Here is an 18,564-nt window from a genome sequence, read left to right on the forward strand (position 1 = left end):
CCGGTCAATGGTTTTCTGTTTATTCACTGCATTTGTGATTCAGATAAAATGCTAGCAAAACATCATCTCAGTATGATCTACATGAAATGAAAAAAAAATATACAGATAAATATAAAGCAGAATAATTAAAAAAAAAAAATCTTAGAAATGTCAGTCACGTCCTTTAAATTATTACAAGTTACATTCATGGTCATAATCATAAATACCATTTGTTAAATCTAAACAACTTGGGATGTTGGTCGATTTTTTTTTTTACCCCTCTGACAGCAAAACAAAATATTGAGATGAAGGTCAGAAGCTAAAATGCTGCCGTATAGTTTGGTTTACAAGCGGATTTCTCAGCAGACAGGCTGGAGATGTGTGATTCCTTCTCAGAAAATTCCTGCTTTCTTCTTTAAATCATTCTGGCGCCACTTTGGCAAGCGCTGGAAGTCTGCGCGAGTAGTACTGAGCAGGTTCTCAAAGTCCAGGTCAGATAGATAATCCTGCCAATCGGAGCACAGAGGATGGGAAACGGTTAGACTGACCTCTGCTGTACACAGAGCTCTAGGCACAGACAATCGCAAGGCCTCCCACCCTTTCTTGGAAAGCCCCATATTGTCTCTTTGTAGTGTCTTTGTGTCTTTTTGTGGTTGTTCATGACTCGCTAGAAGCATTTTATGTGGCTCTGCAGTCACTTTTAATCTCTTCATAGTCACTTTTCATCCATTTGCAGCTGTTTAGTGACCTTTTCAGTTAATGATTAAAATAGCTTCATTTATATTACTACATGTTAATCCAAATTCAGAGCAATGAAAGAATCCCATCTGATGGAAATAATACTTTTAACTTGCTAACAAGTGCATATTATGTTTTTGTGTATGCTAAACAACATATCACACGATTGGTGGCTGTGGAGTTTTGACTTGAAATGGCAGTACAGTCACAAAAATCTGCTTTGCTGCAGGTAAACATACTAAATAGGTGTCGAATCATATTGAAGTCTTTTTTATGGTGACGTGATTAATTTTACTAAAAAAAAAAAAAACCCCAAAACAATAACTCCTAAATTGTAATTGTCATGATTAGACGTCACTTTTAAAGGTGTTAATTAATGCCCTGAGAAGGACGTTAAACAATAATCAAATGCTGATTTTTACCATTTATAATTGATCCGCACACACACCTCTTTCTGGGTGGGATCCACTCCTTCTGGTAGCTCGTCTGGAGTCTTGTTGACGAGGAGCTCAGGGTCAAAAAACTTTCCAGCTCCAGAAGAGGACAAGGAACTAGCAGAGGAGGAGGACATCCCAGACTGGGGTCTTGTAGGACTAGAGGGTCTGGGGAAAAAATCTGTTTCATCTTGGAAGTAGGCCTTGTTGGGTGGCGGAGAAGTTAGGGGGCCCCCAGGTGCTCTGTAACCACCCCCACCTCCCCCAGCGGGAGTCTTGTTCAGCTTAGTGTTCTTCAGGTCCTGCAGCCACGAAAGAGAAGTTTTACAGAAGCAGTTTCACAAAAAAACAAAGGTAAACCTCCGAGATGTAGACATTCACAGGTTAGCAACACTACTATATATGACATTAAAGATGTTAGTAGGTATTACAGCTGTGATATTAGCACATCAGTGTGAGTCACTTACTAGAGTGATCTGTGAGATAGATGTTGAATCACTCAGCTTGTTTTTCATCTCCTCATAGGAGTTGCCTCCCTGTTCAGAAGATCAACGGAACCAAGATTCGTCACAGTAAAGGTTAGTATTCGTGCAGTGACTTTTTCATCTTCAATTAATCCATTGAATCATCCACTTGTGTTTGTAAGTTGTTCCTAGCTTCTGAGATGATTAAATCAAGTGATTGCATGTTATTGTAATGGGAATTTGTAATGCCTTGATCATGCTTTCTATGGCATCCCAGAAAGATGAAAGGGGAAACTGTTATAAACTCACGCTCCACTTGTGGGGATCCCACGCGTTGAACCATCCGGTGAAGGTGGGCGGCTCGTATCCCTGTTTGACAAAGACGATGGGCGTGTCAGGGTCACGTCCAGCCGGGTGAGTTCTCAGGTAATCCCGCGCGCTGTTCAACGCCTCTTTGGTCTCATACTCATAGGAGGAGTTACCGATCCACAAGAAAAGCTGAGATTCAGAGACAGAAAACAAGAAAAAGAGACAAATTACTCAAAGAGTCTGCTGCGTAAGTTGCCGAAAACTGAGCTTTAGGCTTGATTCTGTCTTTCCGTGTGAAGTATTACATAAATAACCTTGAGCTGAGTCACTACCACCAGTATAGATTAATTAGAAACCATAGCAGGAGGAAACAATAAGCTTGTGTAATACAGTATAGTGTTTGTTTCATATCTATCAGTTAATGTGCAGTGAGTTTCACAATCTTCCTGATGAGATGCTCATAAACAGGAAGCAGGCCCCAAATCAACGGCAGGGTCTGACTGATTTCAGCTCCTTTGATTGCTTACCTCTTCCCAGGTGTCCAGCAACATGACGTCATCTTCATCTAGGTCACACTGGGCGAAATCATCCACCTCAGTAATCTTAAAGCGCCCCGTCTGATTGGAGCATTCGAACAGCCGGGGACTGTGAAGCGGCTCCTCCCTCTCAAATCTGAAATGACACAGGCCGTCCTGTCGTAACAGCAGATAATGTTCCCTCTCTCTCTCTCTCTGTGTATGATGACATTGGGCATATTCCACTGACCTTGGTATAAAAATAATCCAGGCAGATTTAATGTAAGCTTGGAAGTGGTTCAAAATATGATTAAAGGGCCTTTTTGGATGAATCCTGAAGTCCTTGCTAATTTGTTATTACTGGCTATATTTTTACTTTCTGGACCCAGATTGAGCGCCCTTCATTGTAAATACTTGACTGCTGGAGTGTGTTGTTAAGCGAAAAGCCAAAAATATCCTATTTTTGTCACAATATGCAAAAGCAATGCTGCCATTAAAATATTTTACCTCCTGTCACTGGCATAGGAGCCCTTTCCACCCAAAGCTATCCAGAATTCAGCAGGTTCCTGGCCCTCCATCACCACCCGCTTCTCATGCCTGGACAGCACATCAGACATCGCTTTCCCCATCTCTCTCTCATCCCCATTACAGCCCTGGGATAGAAGCAGAAATCAGGGGGGAAATGGTTTTAATGTGTCAAATACAAACTAAACTAATATTTATGTTATTTCAAAGCCTGCTACACAGCCCCATGATAGATACCTTTCCATACCACAGGTAGGAGATATTGTCAGTTTTCAGCAGGAAGACGTCATTGGAGCTTAGAGAAGCGGCCCTGGCCACCACCTCTGTGGCTTTAGTATTCAGCTCATTAGTCCCTCTCACCTGGAAGAGCCTGGCATCTTTGGCAGGGTTAACCACACCAGGTCGACCTGTTCCTCCCTTTAGACACACACACATTGAGTTTCCAGTTTCTTTCAACTTTTATTTAAAGCTTTGATCGATCTATTTTTGCATCATGGATACTTTTATTGTATCCATGTAAATCTCATTTTTAATTTAGATTTTGCTGGATTACTTCCATGTGTCATAATTTCACACACAAACCATACAGATATTTTACTTTTAGTCGTTGGTGAGAATTTCTAATCCAGTTAAGAATCATTTTCAGTGTGAAAATCATAAAATCATACCTCAAAAATGATAAGTTTGCCTTTGAAAATAGCCAGGAAGTGGCGGGGCTCCTTTCCCATGACCACTCTGACCTGAACTGGGGCTCCATTGTACTTGTTATCAATATTGACAGCCTGGAAGGCGCTTGCTGCAATCTCATCGCTTGTGGCATGGCGTCCCTGAAGTAACAAAGAAAAGAAGTTTACACATTGAAGGTGCTTGTCAGTTTTCCAGAAGCAGGAGGAAATGGAGAACAAGGAAGCATAGATTGGTTTGACACTGACCTGCCACATGTAGAGTATGTACTGCTGCTGGCCTGCTCTTTTATATGAATACAGCACCAAGTAGCAGTCTCCTCCATAAAACTGCCCGTAGGTTTTTGGGTCTATTTCAGCCAGTTCCAAATTCTCAATGCACCACACCTGACACAGGCAAATAACAGCTCAAACAACACGCAACAATGCAACTGAAGTCTGAAAAGTATCTGCACTGTGTTTGTCTGTATTCGTAGATTCCTGCATATGTTTTCCCACCTTAACGTCTCCTGATGCATCGTCCACCATGCGGTACTGTGCTGCCAGTTCAGGGCGCGCGTGGAGCTCCATCACATCAAACTTTCCGTCGTCGACCTTAGCTGTGCGGACACAAAATGTTCAGAGTTAATGATGAACAGCATAATATCAGCAAATAAGATTAAATAGCATATCAAGAGATAATATGTTAACTGTGGTGGAATTAATTTTGAAGAAGTGGATTGAGCAGTAGATTTGAAGAGGCTACCTATCTTTCCAACGTTGTGTGTGGTACCCAGGCCCTGAGTTTGGTCTCTGTCTGTCCAGGATTTGAACAGGTGCTTAAAGATTGCTGACTCTGCTCCCTCAGCCATCACCTCCACAGTGGTGCTGGCTGGGTACTTTTTTGCTTTAATGTAGCTCTGGAGGAAAAGATTGATGGACAAAGCTTGTAATGAAAAACATCTCCAAAAAAGCACATAAAAACTGAGATAATCCCCTCAAGCCATGCGATCCTTGGAAAAGAATAAAACGATGAATTTATATTTATCCAAAATCATTTAAGGAGAAAGAGGATTAAAATTTACACAATTAATTTATAAGACAGAACAGGAGGCACTAAGAGATCCTTGGTGTCGTCATTCTGTATACTCACCAGTGCCCGATTCATAGCTCCTTGTCGCTCTTCTTTGGAGGCCTTCTTTCCTTTCCAGACCATCACACTAGACCCTTTGTTGTCCAGAATGAAACAGTCCTGAAACCCCAAAAGAAAAAAAACATTGAAACTGAACCACTTTTCTTTTTTAATACTAGCATCTAGGGAACATTCTCAAAGAGTGAACACTAATTACCGAGGATTTCAGAAGATCTTGTGTCAGAGGTTGTTTGGCCACTTCTTGAATCACTAGATTCCCACTATTGTCATAAACGCTGAGGAAGAAAATCAGGAAAAATGGGTGTGATATTGGTAAATAGTTGAAATCAATTTCTACAGTTTTGTGTGATCAATGCAGTGGAAGCATAATGTACTTACTGGTAGAGTCGGACACTGTTTTTCTGCGCACTATCAGGCACATCATCGGAAGTGGCCTCCTTCAGCTGTGCCGGTTTTGGTCCGAGCACAGTCGTGAGGAATTTCATGAGCTCGGGCGAGCTCCGCTCATCTCCTCCCTCCACAACACCGATCTGAGCGCGACCTCCGCGTTCCCTGTCCCGGATGTCCTGAGCCAACAAGACCGCCTGGAAAGACGGAGGGAGAAACAAAGACACAAAAGTGAAAACTGTTCGCTCAGTGACAACAGCGACTAAAAGGTTCATGTGTTACACAGAAATCTACACTATCACTGTAAAAGAACTGGTTGTTATATAGTACACATATCTCATTCAAACACATGCACTTTTTCTGTGCCTAATGTTCATCTAACATTGATACTCAGGGTTCAGTATTTTGCCCAAGGAAACTTTTGCATGCAGACGGGAGCAGGCGGAAATCAAACCACCTGTTTTACCCGATGAGCTACAGCCAAGGTAAATGGACTGATTCTTATATAGCGCTTTTCAAAATAAATAAATAAAAGCTGTTGGTTTTTCCTTTTCTGTTGTTACCATTCCTTCCTAACTCTTCTTGCATGCATGTTTCCAATTTCACAGACAACTGGAAGCTTACTGCTAAAGGCAGTGGTGTACATTATTGAAGATCCACAGCCGACAGGTTTCAAGAATTAAAAAAAAAATCACTTTACAGACACTTTCAGTGCTCCTTAATTTTCCAAGGGTTTGCCACAGTGGATGGATGCACGTTTGATTTGGCACACCATCTATGTCTTTTCTAATGCAACCGAGGCCCTGAGTGCATAAAATTCACTTGACACACAAGAATAAATTAAATTAGTCATTAGTCAATCTAGTCATTCTCCCTTTGTCAGAAACAGCCTTAGTGCAGACATATTTTATCACCTTTCTGTTCGTAAAATGTTAAATTTCTTTCCTCTTTCCCACTTTGCTTCCACGGTGTGTATTTTTCACGAGATCTGACTACTTCTCGTGCCGCTGCTTATTGTAACCAATCAGTGCAGAGGATTACCTTGAGCTTCTCTCTTCTGTTGCTCTGGGGACCGTTCCACTGCACTATAGCTTTCCCGATATCCAGAAGAAATATATCTCCTTTGTTAAAGCTGCTCCATGACACCTCCACCTGCATGGAAAAACACACACAAACGCAAACACAGTGGAGAGTTGAATAACATTCAAACGGACAGTACACTCCGTCTGAAACAATACAGCGTATTAATTAATCACACTCTCATACCACCCCTCGGGCAATTAACACCTACACAGACAGCTACGACAACAAGACATAATCTGTTTAAGGAGGGGTGCCAACACCTCTCTGTAGCGTGACTGTGTGAAGCCACTGATAGCAGCAGAGGGAGGCAGGGAGTAAGACTCTCGTAAAGCCTTTCATATCCCTTTAATTTGTTTTCTGAATACCTCTGTTGCTGTGACATCCTTCCTCCCTTTGACATGCAGCAGTCGCAGGACGTTGTAGGCGTTTGTTTCAACGTGGTTGAAACCTGAGGCCACTCCACCCTTCTTGTAGCTGTGGAGAGAGAAATTTACTTTACCAAAGTTCAAGTGCAATAAAAATATAAACCCAGTGACTTGAAACTGAATGGACATTTAAAAAAATAAAAAATTAAAGGAACATTTTTTTTCTTATCAGTATGATTTTTTTCCTTAAGGTTGTATAACCATAAAGCAAACATGCAACTAAAGGTTAAAGGTTAATAAATTGGGCAAGAGAAATTGGTGTTTTTTAATGCTAGGCCTCAGAAAACAAGTGTGTTTTGTGTCATAATCATTTCATAGAGGCGGATTAGTGTTGTAAGCCATGACTCAGGAAGATTACAACATAAGTGTGTGTGTTTTTGTGTGTGTATAGGAGAGACTCATTCCCTTGAGTATATCACCATCCCCCTTTCGTTCAAACACCAGCTGCCTTCATCGGGAACTCACATCAGGCCATTTTTGAAGTAACTCCTGAACCGCGGTGACTCGTAGCCCTGCACCTCCCTGTACTGGACCGGACTCCCACCCAGGTACTCGTCCAGCTGGGTGACGTAGATGGCAGCAGCACCTTGTTCATCCTGAGAGGAGGTTCTTCCAACCCAGTAGTGGATATCAGCAGACTGGCGGGAGCCTTTATTCTCACTTATCTGATGATAATAATGAAAAGCATGAGAGGTGACACATATATGAGATATATGTATATATATTTATATATCTCATGAAATCACCCAGTTTTTTACTCACATATAGAACTATGTAACAGTCTCCCTCAAAGAAATTGCCAAAGGCCTGAGGTGGAACGGGATCCATTTGCATTTTCTGAGTAAAGAAAACAACCATTTAGACCTCAAACAAATATGAGATTTCAACATGCCGCAGCTCTACATAAAGCTCAGCAGTGTGGACAACAATGTCAACAACATAGGGTGCGTGTAATGCATTTTAGACTCACATTGACGGTCCATATCTGAAGGCCTGGCTTTCGGCGGACATTTTTAAATGCATTATTGTTTTCATTCATCATTCTGCTGAACTGTAAACATAAAAACAAAAAAAAAACCATGTGTACTTATCGTTATTGTCACAAACAGTTTACATATTTGCATGAAAACTATTGATGAGCGTCTAATGTCTTAATTGTTATAGATTAAACTCAAAATATTCTCACTGTTAAATTTGAATGTAGGTTTGCTAGGGTTTACATACTGTGTGATCACATTTGTTAATGCCCCAAAAAACACATCTTTATGCCACAATGTGACAGCAAGCTGTTAAGACGCTTAGCGAAAAGTTTTTTTGTTATACCACGGTTATAACCAGGTATCTGTTTATAAGATATGTTTATAAGATATAAGACGGACATAACTTCTAGCTCTACAAAATGATGTCACTGTACATGTAAGTGCCTTTAACCTACACTAGCTTTAATGGCCAGAAGGGGGCAGCTTTTCATAATGCGAAAAGAAGTTGTAATGTCCACAAGAAACCTCTGACATGGTTTTACTACTGTAGTAAACACTCTTCTAATGAGTTTATGATCTTGTTAGTTTAAGCACAACACAGGGCAATATTCATTTAGTAAATTATGACAATATTTAAAATGAAAGAGGACGTTCACTGTTTGACTGTAGTAAAAAAGAAAAAAAAACCTTAAAAATAACAGGTTTTCTGCACTTGCTTTTAAGCTTGTATTTTTGTTAGCCAAGGCTAGCAACCCACTTAATACACAGTCATTAATGCATACACCTTATTAATCAAACCAGGTTGATAGCGTTAGCATAAACTGATTAACTACAACAAGAAATATGGTCAAGGCCTTAAAAAAAAAAAAAAAAAGAGGGTAAAAAAGCAGAACTTAAGAGATGACATCATGGTGGCTACAGTCTATGGACCTTTCACTGTGTTTTGCCATGTGATTAAAATAAGCTATCCCTGTTACATAATGATCTCCTTTTTATTCATGTTGTCCACTGACACCACCACTAGCTTGTTTTAGCTTTTCAGCAAAAGGTAATAGCTAGCTAGCTGTGGAAAAAGAGTAAAAACTATAAGAATTAATTGAAGCTTGTTGTTTGTTTGTTTGTTTGTTTGTTTGTTTTTAACTGTTTTTTGCAAAAAGAAGAAGAAAAAAGTAACGTAAAATAAAACAGCTAAATGATATAAAATTAGCACAAACTCTGAAGAGATAAATACTTAGAAGACTAACTAGCACACTGAAAAATACATGTTCACTCCTGACTCCTTAAACAGCACTTGAACAGAAAAAATATTTCACTTTAGAGACCTCTTCCTCACTCTTACTCATCCTGGCATCGCTGTCTTTTCACTGGAAACAGATGTCTCCAAAATGACAAGTGAATGCTTTCAAAGGACTGACTCTCTGACAGCAAAGCACCTCTAATCCTGCTAATGAGTATCAGCTTGGTGCTGTAGGAAAATACAAGCCCTGCAATCAGCGGTGCTTTAACAGCCTCTTGACTGGGATATCAGAAACAACAGCACTGATAAGCAAACAGTATCACCAGCTGAGCCAACGTTAGGCTGTATGGAAACAAGAACATATTATGAACGCACTTGCAACACTGATGCCGTAATATGACATTGTGAAACAGCTGGAGTAGATGTGGTTGAACTTATTCTTGGGAGAAGTAATATAAAGCACTATTACATGTACTAGCTCTAATCTTTGTTCCGGGTCTAGTAATAAAATATCTACCCGGGCAGTGATTGGTGGTGTGAGATGAACACTTAGTTAACCACACCCTTTATAGTATTATTAACAGGCTCTGGTATTTATGTCTTCTGATAAAGCGGTGACACACACTCGACAAACAAAAGAAGCAGGTGAGATTTGAAAATGAAGAGACAGCACTTGAGCTTAAATAGCTAATTTTAAGCTAACGTCTTATGTTAGCTTATAAAGCAATTAATCAGGTTGCATATGAGCAGCTTTAAAAAGAGATAATCCAAGTTTAGGCATCCAGTAGAGCTAGGTGCCAAAAGTGTATGTTGCCAAATGTACATGTGAAGTACAGGTGTAATATTGACAAAAAAATAAAGACTTAAAATATCTAATCGTAATGAGTCGATTGAAATATCAGCTACACAGCAAAAATTTATCTAGATAAAGGTCAAAACAGGGAGGGCTCTATCAAACATAATGACCCAAGTCCAGTGAACAAAAACAGGGTGTGTTTTATTGCTTTTCAACTCAACTTTGTCTAAATTAAAAAGTAATGCAATCTCAAAGTGTCTGTAAACTCGTGCTAAACTTTGGTCGTGCCCTGTGACCTTACTATCAGCCATGAGACTGGAGGGCGTCTGTTAACAGCTTGAGAAATAAACACGATACATATTTAAATGTCATTCTTTTTATTTATTTTATTATTTTATTGTTAAAACGTAGTCCCCAAATTTTATTTCCCTTTTCTTAAAAACAAGGTACACCCTGCCCTGCACGTTTGTCCATTACCCATTAGAGTTTGACAGGAATGCCATAGTTCCATTTCAAACAGAGCACACATTCAGCTGTAAATCAGAATCAGAATCAGAATACTTTATTGATCCCTGGGGGAAATTATTTTTTGTTACAGTGCTCCATTTTAAACATTTTAAACCAACATTAAGACAAGACAGACAATACACTAACTAAGAATAGTACAATATATACATATATATACATACATACATACATAAGTCACTCTAAAGTGTATGTACACAGAGATTATTCCTTATAACATACGGATAAAAAACAAACATCTAGATGAAGAAGTGACGCCACTGTGATATTTGATTAATTGAAAGTAATCACCTCAACTACGATCACGCCTGGTTGCCAGTTATCAGTGGCTTCAGCTGTGGTTGCAAATCCCTGTTATAAAAAATAAATAAACTGTGCAATCTGATCCCTGCTTAAAACAATTACTGAAAACTTGAGCAAATAACACAGGAAAGATAAACCTGCGAGCGGCATTGCTTCTATTACTCAGACAGGAAAGACTGGTTCCCTATCAATTAACCTGCATTGTCCTTTGGTGGAGCATACACAATCACTTTTGTTAATGCTGCACCGTACGTATTTCTTCAACTCGTGTAAAATCACGTTGGTTAACCCCCCGCCCCCCCAAACCTGTGTTTATAAAATCCTTAAATGTGATAATAAAGATGTTATTCTTTCCAGATTTCACTGAGTCAGTGAAAATAAATAGAGGTGTGTTCACAAAGCAGAAAACAAGGTAGATATTCTCAAAGAAATAGTGGTAGGATGGGTCTTACGTTGTCCTGTGACTGCCGTGGTGAAGTCCTGGCTGGTTCCTACAAGTTGTGGAGATAGTGATTTATGTAAAAGGTCTGTATTTATAAGATACCGCTGCCTTTTCCTCTTATGCGCAAGCTGCAGTGCGAGGCATAGAGGGCTGGATGTATTTGTTACCACACCCAGGTATGAACACACCTGCCATCTTCTATCTCGATATTTACAGTGCCACGGTGTTAGATACGCCCCCTCTCATTTCTTCCCAGCTGTCACACTTGATGCAGGTGGAAAGGGAGGTGTGTGTGTGTGTTGCACAATACACCACAGAGTCAAAAAAAGCCACTGAGACAGACCCCAGCTTCACTCGGTGTCCTGATTGTGATTTATAGAAGCCAATCACAGTTGTGTTTATGTCTGAGTCCTCAGCAGCACAGTGGGCATTACAGGGACCACTTGACACCAATTATTCATTTTACAACCGTTACAACTAGCAGATGGGGGAATTGGACTGAGGGAGCTCCGAGTGCTTTTGGAAAGGAGTCAGACGCTTTTCTGTGGCTAAATCTCTCGTTCTGCGCGTACTCACACCGACACTTGAAGAACGCTTGACATTATCGAAGGTTTACAGCACCGGGCGTTCAAGCTTCCAGTGGAGAAGGTGTTGGCAGATTGTGCTTACATTTATTTGCAAAATGTGCAGAGATATTAAAAGTTTCACCCAAAGTCATTTCCACAGTAATAGAAGGGGGGGAAACATTATTCCTAAGCCGTACGTTGAAGTTAATGTAATGAAACAATCATGGGTTGGTTCCTTAGAAAGTTAAGAACACCCTTGAGAATAAAGAGTGCAAGAATCTTCCAGATCTTATAGATCAGAATTGAAAAGAGTGCTGACTGCTGTTAAACACTTCAGAATCAAAGCTCTTTTATTTCCCAACCAAGACCACCAAGCCCTGCATCTGCTGGTACCCCACACATTTACAAAGTAAGTGAGCAATCTTTTAAGTCCCCTTAATGTGCATTGCAGTCGGTGCTTAAATCACAGATCAGACTATCTCGCTGTTTTATGTTCAGCGTTACGTCGCTTATGCTTGTCTTTGTGTCATATAACTCACACAATCCCTGCCTGCGAGTCTGAACACTACAGTGTTATATAACCATCTTAGATCACAAATTGAAAGCTAAAGCTTTTCTTACCTTTGACCTCTCACTTCTTCGTTCACTCTTGGCTTCCATTATGACCAGAAGATGACTTAGACACTGCACTGAACTTCAGTCCCTGCATATCTGAGGAGAAAAGAAACAAGCGCTCTCCAAGCTTGTACAAAGGGCTCGGTAATACCTAATCCACTGCTGCAGTAAAAGTGGCTGATACGCCAGCGGAAGCTAAAAGTTCACATCAAGATATCACATGAAGCTAAGCTCTTCTTTGGTTGCACATTAACCAGCTCATAAATGCTCGTGCTCATAAATTCATGTACTTAACCCAGCAGCCACAGCAGAGAACAGCGGAGCTCAAGTGTGAACTTCTTGGGATTTCCTTGGGTTTACAGTTTTGATTAAAACACAATAGCATCAGTTCCTTTTGAATAAAATTGTAAATAAGAAAACTGTGTGAGAGCCAAAGACCTGATTGCAAATGAAAACACTGAATGTTTTGGCAATTCCTTCAGTTAGCATCATTAAGAGCTTTTTCATCCATGTTAAAATGTCACAAACTACAGTGCACAGAGCTCCAGCACTGATTCTTCTGGTGAGATTTTCAACTCAAATGAAAAATTGTTTAAGGCAAACTCTTCCTTCAGTTGCTTCAAAATTTTTCCTAAAATATTAGAAATCCTTGTCACCTCTGCTAACGTTAAATACAGCACTGATAAACTATGCTATATCTAGACTTTCATCATTATCTGCACATTATCATTCATTTAGAGTCATGTTTTCTGGCCAATGGGAAGAGTCAGTTCGCCTCCAGTGTACGCTTTCAGTGAGCCTGTGTGAACTGTGGGCTTCCCGTTCTTACCTGGTGTGCTTGTCTGCTGCTGTGGCCCATGTGCTGCTAGATTCAGAAATGCTCTTCTGAAAACCTTTGTTATAACAAGTGGTTGTGACTTACTGTTGCCTTCCTGTCTGCTCAGAGAAGTCCATCAATCTACTCTCCTGAGGCATCAACACAGCACCAACAACCATGCCACATTCAGCCATTTAAATCAGTTTTCTTCTTCATTCTGGTGCTCGGTTTGGACTTCAGCGGCTACCTTGACCATGTCTACATACCTACATCCACTGACTTGCTGCCATGTAATTGGCTGATTAGATATTTGCATTAATGAGCAGGTAAACATTGTAATCAATGAAGTGTTCATATGTTTCTGCATGTTTTTAGGTTCATATATTTTGTGTTTTCATTTTTTTACTGTAGCTGTCACATTGCTGTGTTTTGGGCTTTGTTCATATGGCTTATTAATGTTTTTTTTCTGTGTTAAGGACATGGGTTGTTACAGAGGTTCGCGAAAGCTGGTGTGTGCAGCCCATGCATTAGTTGAATTCAGGCATCGCTAAATGCTATGCGCTGGTCCTTTAGTTCATTGTAAAATGATTATCACAGTTATTGCCATTAAGTGAGTTTTGTGAGAATCATTACTCCACGACAGACACAGACAGTGTGCAAACTTGCAACTTTAATAACGTTGTACAGTACGATTTCAACAGCATTCTTTACAATGCACCCAGGACCCTTTCCCCGAATAAATATAATTTTATATATCTAAGCTAATCTTTCCATTTTTTTTCCTCAAACATTTATTGGTGGACAGTGATGTCGTCACAGATATTATTATTTTTTTCTTCAGTTACCTAAACTGCGTTTCAATGTCCTCAAGAATCATCAATTTACAGTCACTGCCGAGGATAAAATGATGTTGTTTAGTCACAAATCACATTGAATTGTAAAAACCTTTGGTAAATTTAACAATTCAATGCTACATAACAGAAAATCAAAAGTCATCCAGGACTAACAAGCTACTTTTCTTCCCCCTCTAATCCAGGAAGTGTTCATTTCACTTCTTTTGGATTAAATGACGTCATCAAAGACTCATTTTCAACTTCAATTTAAAGATTCAGTGAATACGCTTTTGGAGAATTGACTAAATATGCAGCATAAAAATGCTCACCCCATAACCCGACACAAGAAAATCAGCACAGTAATGAAGGCACTTCATTCTGTAAAGAGAAGTTAAATCACAGTTGGTTAGAACGAAAAAAAAATCAAACGAGGAACGACGGCCTGCATAGCACTGCTCAACACAAAAACCCAACAGGTCATCGATTCTCAGAAACAAACGAAACAAAAATCGAAAAATTTGTGTATTTGATCGTTTTTCGGTAACTAAAATACTTGGAATAGTAAAACCTCCTCTCTCTGATAGAAAAATTACTTTATGCTTGTCTTGCGCTTAGAAACATTTAATATGTACATACAGTAATAGAATCTTTTTTCAGCTAGAGTCCTGTACAAAGAGTCCAAGAACCCAGAGAATCCATACTGTTGTTTTATTTTGATCAAGAGTAGATCATTTGCCTGAAATCCTCCAACTGGGGAAGCTTCCCAGAGCTCTTCGAAGGACTGGAGCCGGGCTACGGGGCCGTGGCAGAGAGGGGAGGCTTCTGTTCAGCAGGGCTTAGGCAGGAGGGATCAGCTGGAGTGGCTGTCTGCTACCTGTTCCTTAGGCTCTGTAATAGACTGTAAACATCCTCCTCTTTACTGAGACCCTCAAACAAGGGAATGAGGTCCAGAAGCTCCGTGTCTGTCATATCATCAAACCAAGACTGCACTGGGACCTGTGGCACAAAAACACACCCACATTTACATTAGAATCAGAAAGAAAAAGAGAGACCGATCTTATTTAAAGAAGGAAGAAGTGGCTGACAATAGATACCATAGACGCTTAAATGTTGCATTACAGTCGGGGTGTTTTGTGTAAATAATTAATGAGGGAAATAAATCAAAGAGTGGCAGCAGCAGAAACTTCTCCACAGAGCTGAGAACTCTCATAATATTGGGAACACTGCCTCTGGCACGAGAACAATGGTGATTATTATTAAATTATTATTATTATTATTATTATTAAAAACCCTGACAGTGTCTTACAGATACAATCATCGACATCAATAATCACTTCATAAGTAACTTATTTCCATCACAGCAGTGTATTTTGACCCCGTTCTTGATTAGGCAACAAGTGCAATTGTAGCCGCCATTTAGCTTAACCTTAAAACTTCTTAAGATGTCACATGTTTTGGGATCATGTGAAAAGGAGTTGTGCTGTGCAGAAGTCTTGCGCCACCTCTAATTTCTTTATATTTTGCCCGGAAAATAGGTGCAGTGATTAAATGAAGCGTGCAAACATACGTGGAAATACATTATAAATGAATATATGCAATTCTAACAAGCTTGAAAGTTAATATTTGTTTGACCGCCTTTGTTCTTCAACATAGTCTGTCATCTTTTAGGCAAGCTTCCTTCTTCTTGAAGGACATACAAAGCCCTTCTTTGGATCTTGGCTGCCTTTTTTTTGTTCTGTTCTCTGTCAAGATGATCCCACAGTGCTTCAATAATGCTGAGGTCCAGGCTCTGCGGAGGCCAATCCATGACCCAAAGTGTTCCACTGTGCGTTTTTGGATCCAGTTATGCTTTTACTGCACTCGGGTTCCTCACCTGTTCTTCCCACCTGCATCCCATCGACGGCAATCAGCAAAGCAGTATTTAAGACTAGCCTAGTTCTCCAGTCTTCGCCAGTTCGTTAGCTACCTCGCTGTGGTAACTAGGCCTCCTTGTCTCTCATCATGTTATTCCCTGGTACTAACCCCTATCTCAATGTGTCCTCAGTCTGCTTGTGAAGACTCCAAGTTAACCCACCTGCTGCGTATTCACTTGGACGCTAGTTGCTTCAGTCACAACTCACCGATCCAGCCTGCAACTTTACTCCTTGGACTCACCGCTCACACCTGCCTGCCATCATCTCTGGATCACTGGAAGCATAAGGTTGGAACCTCACCCTTTCACACACCCTTCCAGACACTCACTCGGCTACTCTCCCCACCTTTCATCCCTATAAGCCTGACCCCTTACCTCATTCTTACCTTTGGCCGTTGCACCCAAGCTCTGGATATCGACCACCGGGGACTCATACTACGTTCCCACGCTTCCTTTCCCTTGCATTCAAAGTTTGTTAAAAATCATTTTTCGTGTGTCCATTGAGTCTGCTTTTGGGTCCACTCCCACCTACCGGCCTTTCGGCCTTGACAGATTTTCAGTCCAGTTCTTGCATAATTTGTCTTTTATTCCTGTTTTCTCGTTTATGAATGGTTTCTTGACAGCCACTTTTCCACTGAGACCATTTCTGAAGCCGCTTCAGTGAACAGTAGATGCATCAACTGAAGGGCCAGATGCCTCTTCTTCTTTTATCCTTCTCTTGTCCAGTTTCCTCAAATTCTTTAATGACACACTGCTGAGATATGCCAAGTTTTTAGCTAGTAGACGATGCCAAAATACTCATTTGTGTCTGTGAAACTGTGTTGTCTTTGACATTTTTCATACATTTAATTAAAGAAATGTGAACAAATGTGAACAAGAGTTTTTTGCTAAGTTATCTGTTATGTGTGGATAAAAAACTGGCGCCTACTTCTGAAGAAAGAACAAAATGGTCAGACACAAGGACTGGACTGTTGATAAAACAGCAAATGTCCAAAGGAAAGACCTTGAAAGCCTGAAGAACTATTGCTCAAGACCACTTAAAAAAATTCCAAGAAAATCCGGTTCCTTGGAAGCAGAATATGCACAAACGAGGCGTGGTTCAAGACTTTTCCACAGTGTTCTACTTCCTGCTACCAAGACTGAATGACTTTGAATCTGTATGTTTTAGATCAAAAATCTCTTTAAAAAAATAACTTACTGCATTCTCAGGGTGGAAGATGTAAGAGGCAGGTGAGTTGTCTATGATGATGACTTTGCTGAGCTCTCGGCCCAGTCGGCTGAGGTCTTTGACGTAGTTTCCTCTGTGGAAAACACAGGATTCCCTGAAGAGACGGGCGCGAAACACCCCCCATTGGTCCAGCAGGTCCGCCACAGGGTCAGCATACTAAACAGGCCAAAGCGCATCAGGTTGAGCAGCACACAGCAAATGAACAGAAGTATTACTGTAACTGTCAAAGCAGCTGGGAACCAACCTTGGCTAAGCTTGCTGTGAAGAGGACACATTCAAACATCTCCCCCATTTTCTGGAGGAACTCGTCCACATGAGGCCTCTTCAGCACGTACACCTGAAACCGAGACACGTAACGAACACGTCTTCGTTATGTCTTTTATTTTCAAAATACATTTTTTTGGAGCAAAAACCCAAACAAGAAATCTTCTTCTTCTTGAAATCTTCTTTAGCTGCTCTATAACTATTCAGTTCAATTTTACCCACTTGCAGATTTGTGTTTAAGTAAAATTGGGGTACAAAAATGAAACTTAAAACATTTTTGAGCAATACTTGGATGCTTTGAGGTCTTATTTTTCATTGCTTGTCATCTTCGTCCTTCTTAGTAGATCTCTGCAGGTTAGTTGCTGCCTCCAAGTGCAAGTAATCAAGCATAGGCCAAAGCAGATGCAGAAAGCCTATCCTGGATTACTTGAACCAGGTTACAGCTACAATATCACTTCCTTTGCTTCAAACCGGACACAGACAATTAAACCTTCAAAAGGACGCCGCCCTTTATGCACATTTCTACTCAGTGCACAATCTCTTCTGCTACAAACTCAACAGCAGCTTCAACATTGTGCGCCGAAACACTCGCGTCACTGTCCAGTTATCTTTACTGCAGCAAGGATTCAAAGAATAAATCAAAGACAACTAAACAGTTTGAGCTTAAATCGCTGTGAGATAAAAGGGAATAATAAATACAGAGGAAAGTAAAGTGAAGCCAAGGTCTCCACCCTTATAAATTCACACATATTGTTTTATTCAAGCCCATTTCTGGAAGCCCTCCATATCGGTGCAGTATTACCTGATGAACGGTGCCATCAATCTCCACCGGAACAATGAAGTCTGCATTGCTAATGGGCTGCAGGATGACAAGAAACAAGGAAAAGATTCAAAAACTTCACTCTGACAGGTAAACAGCCCAGCCACAAGCTTGCATGCGGTTTAAAAAGAGAGACAGGTTAAAAACTCCTGTAAGGTGCCCCAGGCAAATGATGAAGGCTTTCAGCATAATGTGGTTCCCTCTGCTCCAGTGCTCCGTATCTCAGTGTTAAATAACAACCAGGCGTGAGACTCTGGGGAGAAACCTGAGAGCCGAACAAGATGACAGACTTGAACGCGGACAGGAGGAGTGCTGCCTTTTTACTCTGCATGACTTGTGTCATTTTTTTTTCTCCTAACGCAAGAAAAGGGGAGAGGAGAGGAGCAGGAGGCAAGAGGAAGATAGATGCCAGAGGGGATGTGGGTGGAAGACGAGCAGAGGGTGTAAAGACGGAGGATGAAAGGATTAGGTAGGAGGCACGACGGTGTCATTTCAGAGAGGGAAAGGAAGAAAAACAGGTGACAGGGAAAATCTGCTTGTTTTCAGAGACAC

The 18,564-nt window shown here is 40.6% G+C and overlaps 2 protein-coding genes across 4 annotated transcripts in view; both read right to left on the reverse strand.

The window, feature by feature from the left end:
* Window positions 1-8: 8 nt before the first annotated feature.
* Window positions 9-13,492, reverse strand: vill (villin-like). Of its 2 annotated transcripts, none has more exons than XM_005912301.3 (20): window positions 12,145-13,492; window positions 7,645-7,725; window positions 7,437-7,511; window positions 7,140-7,339; window positions 6,615-6,723; window positions 6,208-6,318; window positions 5,158-5,363; window positions 4,976-5,054; window positions 4,780-4,878; window positions 4,393-4,546; window positions 4,146-4,246; window positions 3,897-4,034; window positions 3,633-3,791; window positions 3,202-3,381; window positions 2,947-3,092; window positions 2,452-2,596; window positions 1,925-2,113; window positions 1,619-1,687; window positions 1,166-1,453; window positions 9-485 (listed from the first exon to the last, which is right to left on the reverse strand). In XM_005912301.3, the coding sequence occupies exons 1-20, from the start codon at window positions 12,181-12,183 to the stop codon at window positions 372-374; spliced, it is 2,682 nt and encodes an 893-aa protein (XP_005912363.1). In that variant the 5' UTR covers window positions 12,184-13,492; the 3' UTR covers window positions 9-371. The 2 variants fall into 2 exon arrangements, with proteins under 2 accessions (XP_005912363.1, XP_005912364.1); XM_005912302.3 differs by lacking the exon at window positions 12,145-13,492 and adding an exon at window positions 10,968-12,124.
* A 113-nt stretch (window positions 13,493-13,605) lies between these two features.
* Window positions 13,606-18,564, reverse strand: part of ctdspla (CTD (carboxy-terminal domain, RNA polymerase II, polypeptide A) small phosphatase-like a) — a 34,781-nt gene continuing 29,822 nt past the window's right edge. For both annotated transcript variants that reach the window (XM_005912297.3, XM_005912298.3), the window contains 4 exons: window positions 17,995-18,051; window positions 17,173-17,265; window positions 16,899-17,084; window positions 13,606-14,784 (listed from right to left, as the gene is read on the reverse strand). In XM_005912297.3, coding sequence (XP_005912359.1) covers window positions 14,659-14,784; window positions 16,899-17,084; window positions 17,173-17,265; window positions 17,995-18,051 — 462 coding nt within the window. In that variant the 3' untranslated portion in view covers window positions 13,606-14,658. The remainder of the gene's footprint in view (window positions 14,785-16,898; window positions 17,085-17,172; window positions 17,266-17,994; window positions 18,052-18,564) is intronic.

Source organism: Haplochromis burtoni, unplaced genomic scaffold (assembly GCF_018398535.1).
Source record: "Haplochromis burtoni strain Fernald_Lab_line unplaced genomic scaffold, NCSU_Asbu1 Contig_1, whole genome shotgun sequence".
NCBI classification, from domain to species: domain Eukaryota; kingdom Metazoa; phylum Chordata; class Actinopteri; order Cichliformes; family Cichlidae; genus Haplochromis; species Haplochromis burtoni.

Bases quoted from the DNA above. Each gene is read 5' to 3' on its own strand.
- vill (XM_005912301.3), bottom strand. From the start codon at position 12,183: ATGGAAGCCAAGAGTGAACGAAGAAGTGAGAGGTCAAAG. The intron at 5,364-6,207 runs GTAATCCTCTGC...CCGTCTTTCCAG, and splicing joins ACAGAAGAGAGAAGCTCAAG to GCGGTCTTGTTGGCTCAGGA. The intron at 2,597-2,946 runs GTAAAATATTTT...GTGTCATTTCAG, and splicing joins TCCTATGCCAGTGACAGGAG to ATTTGAGAGGGAGGAGCCGC.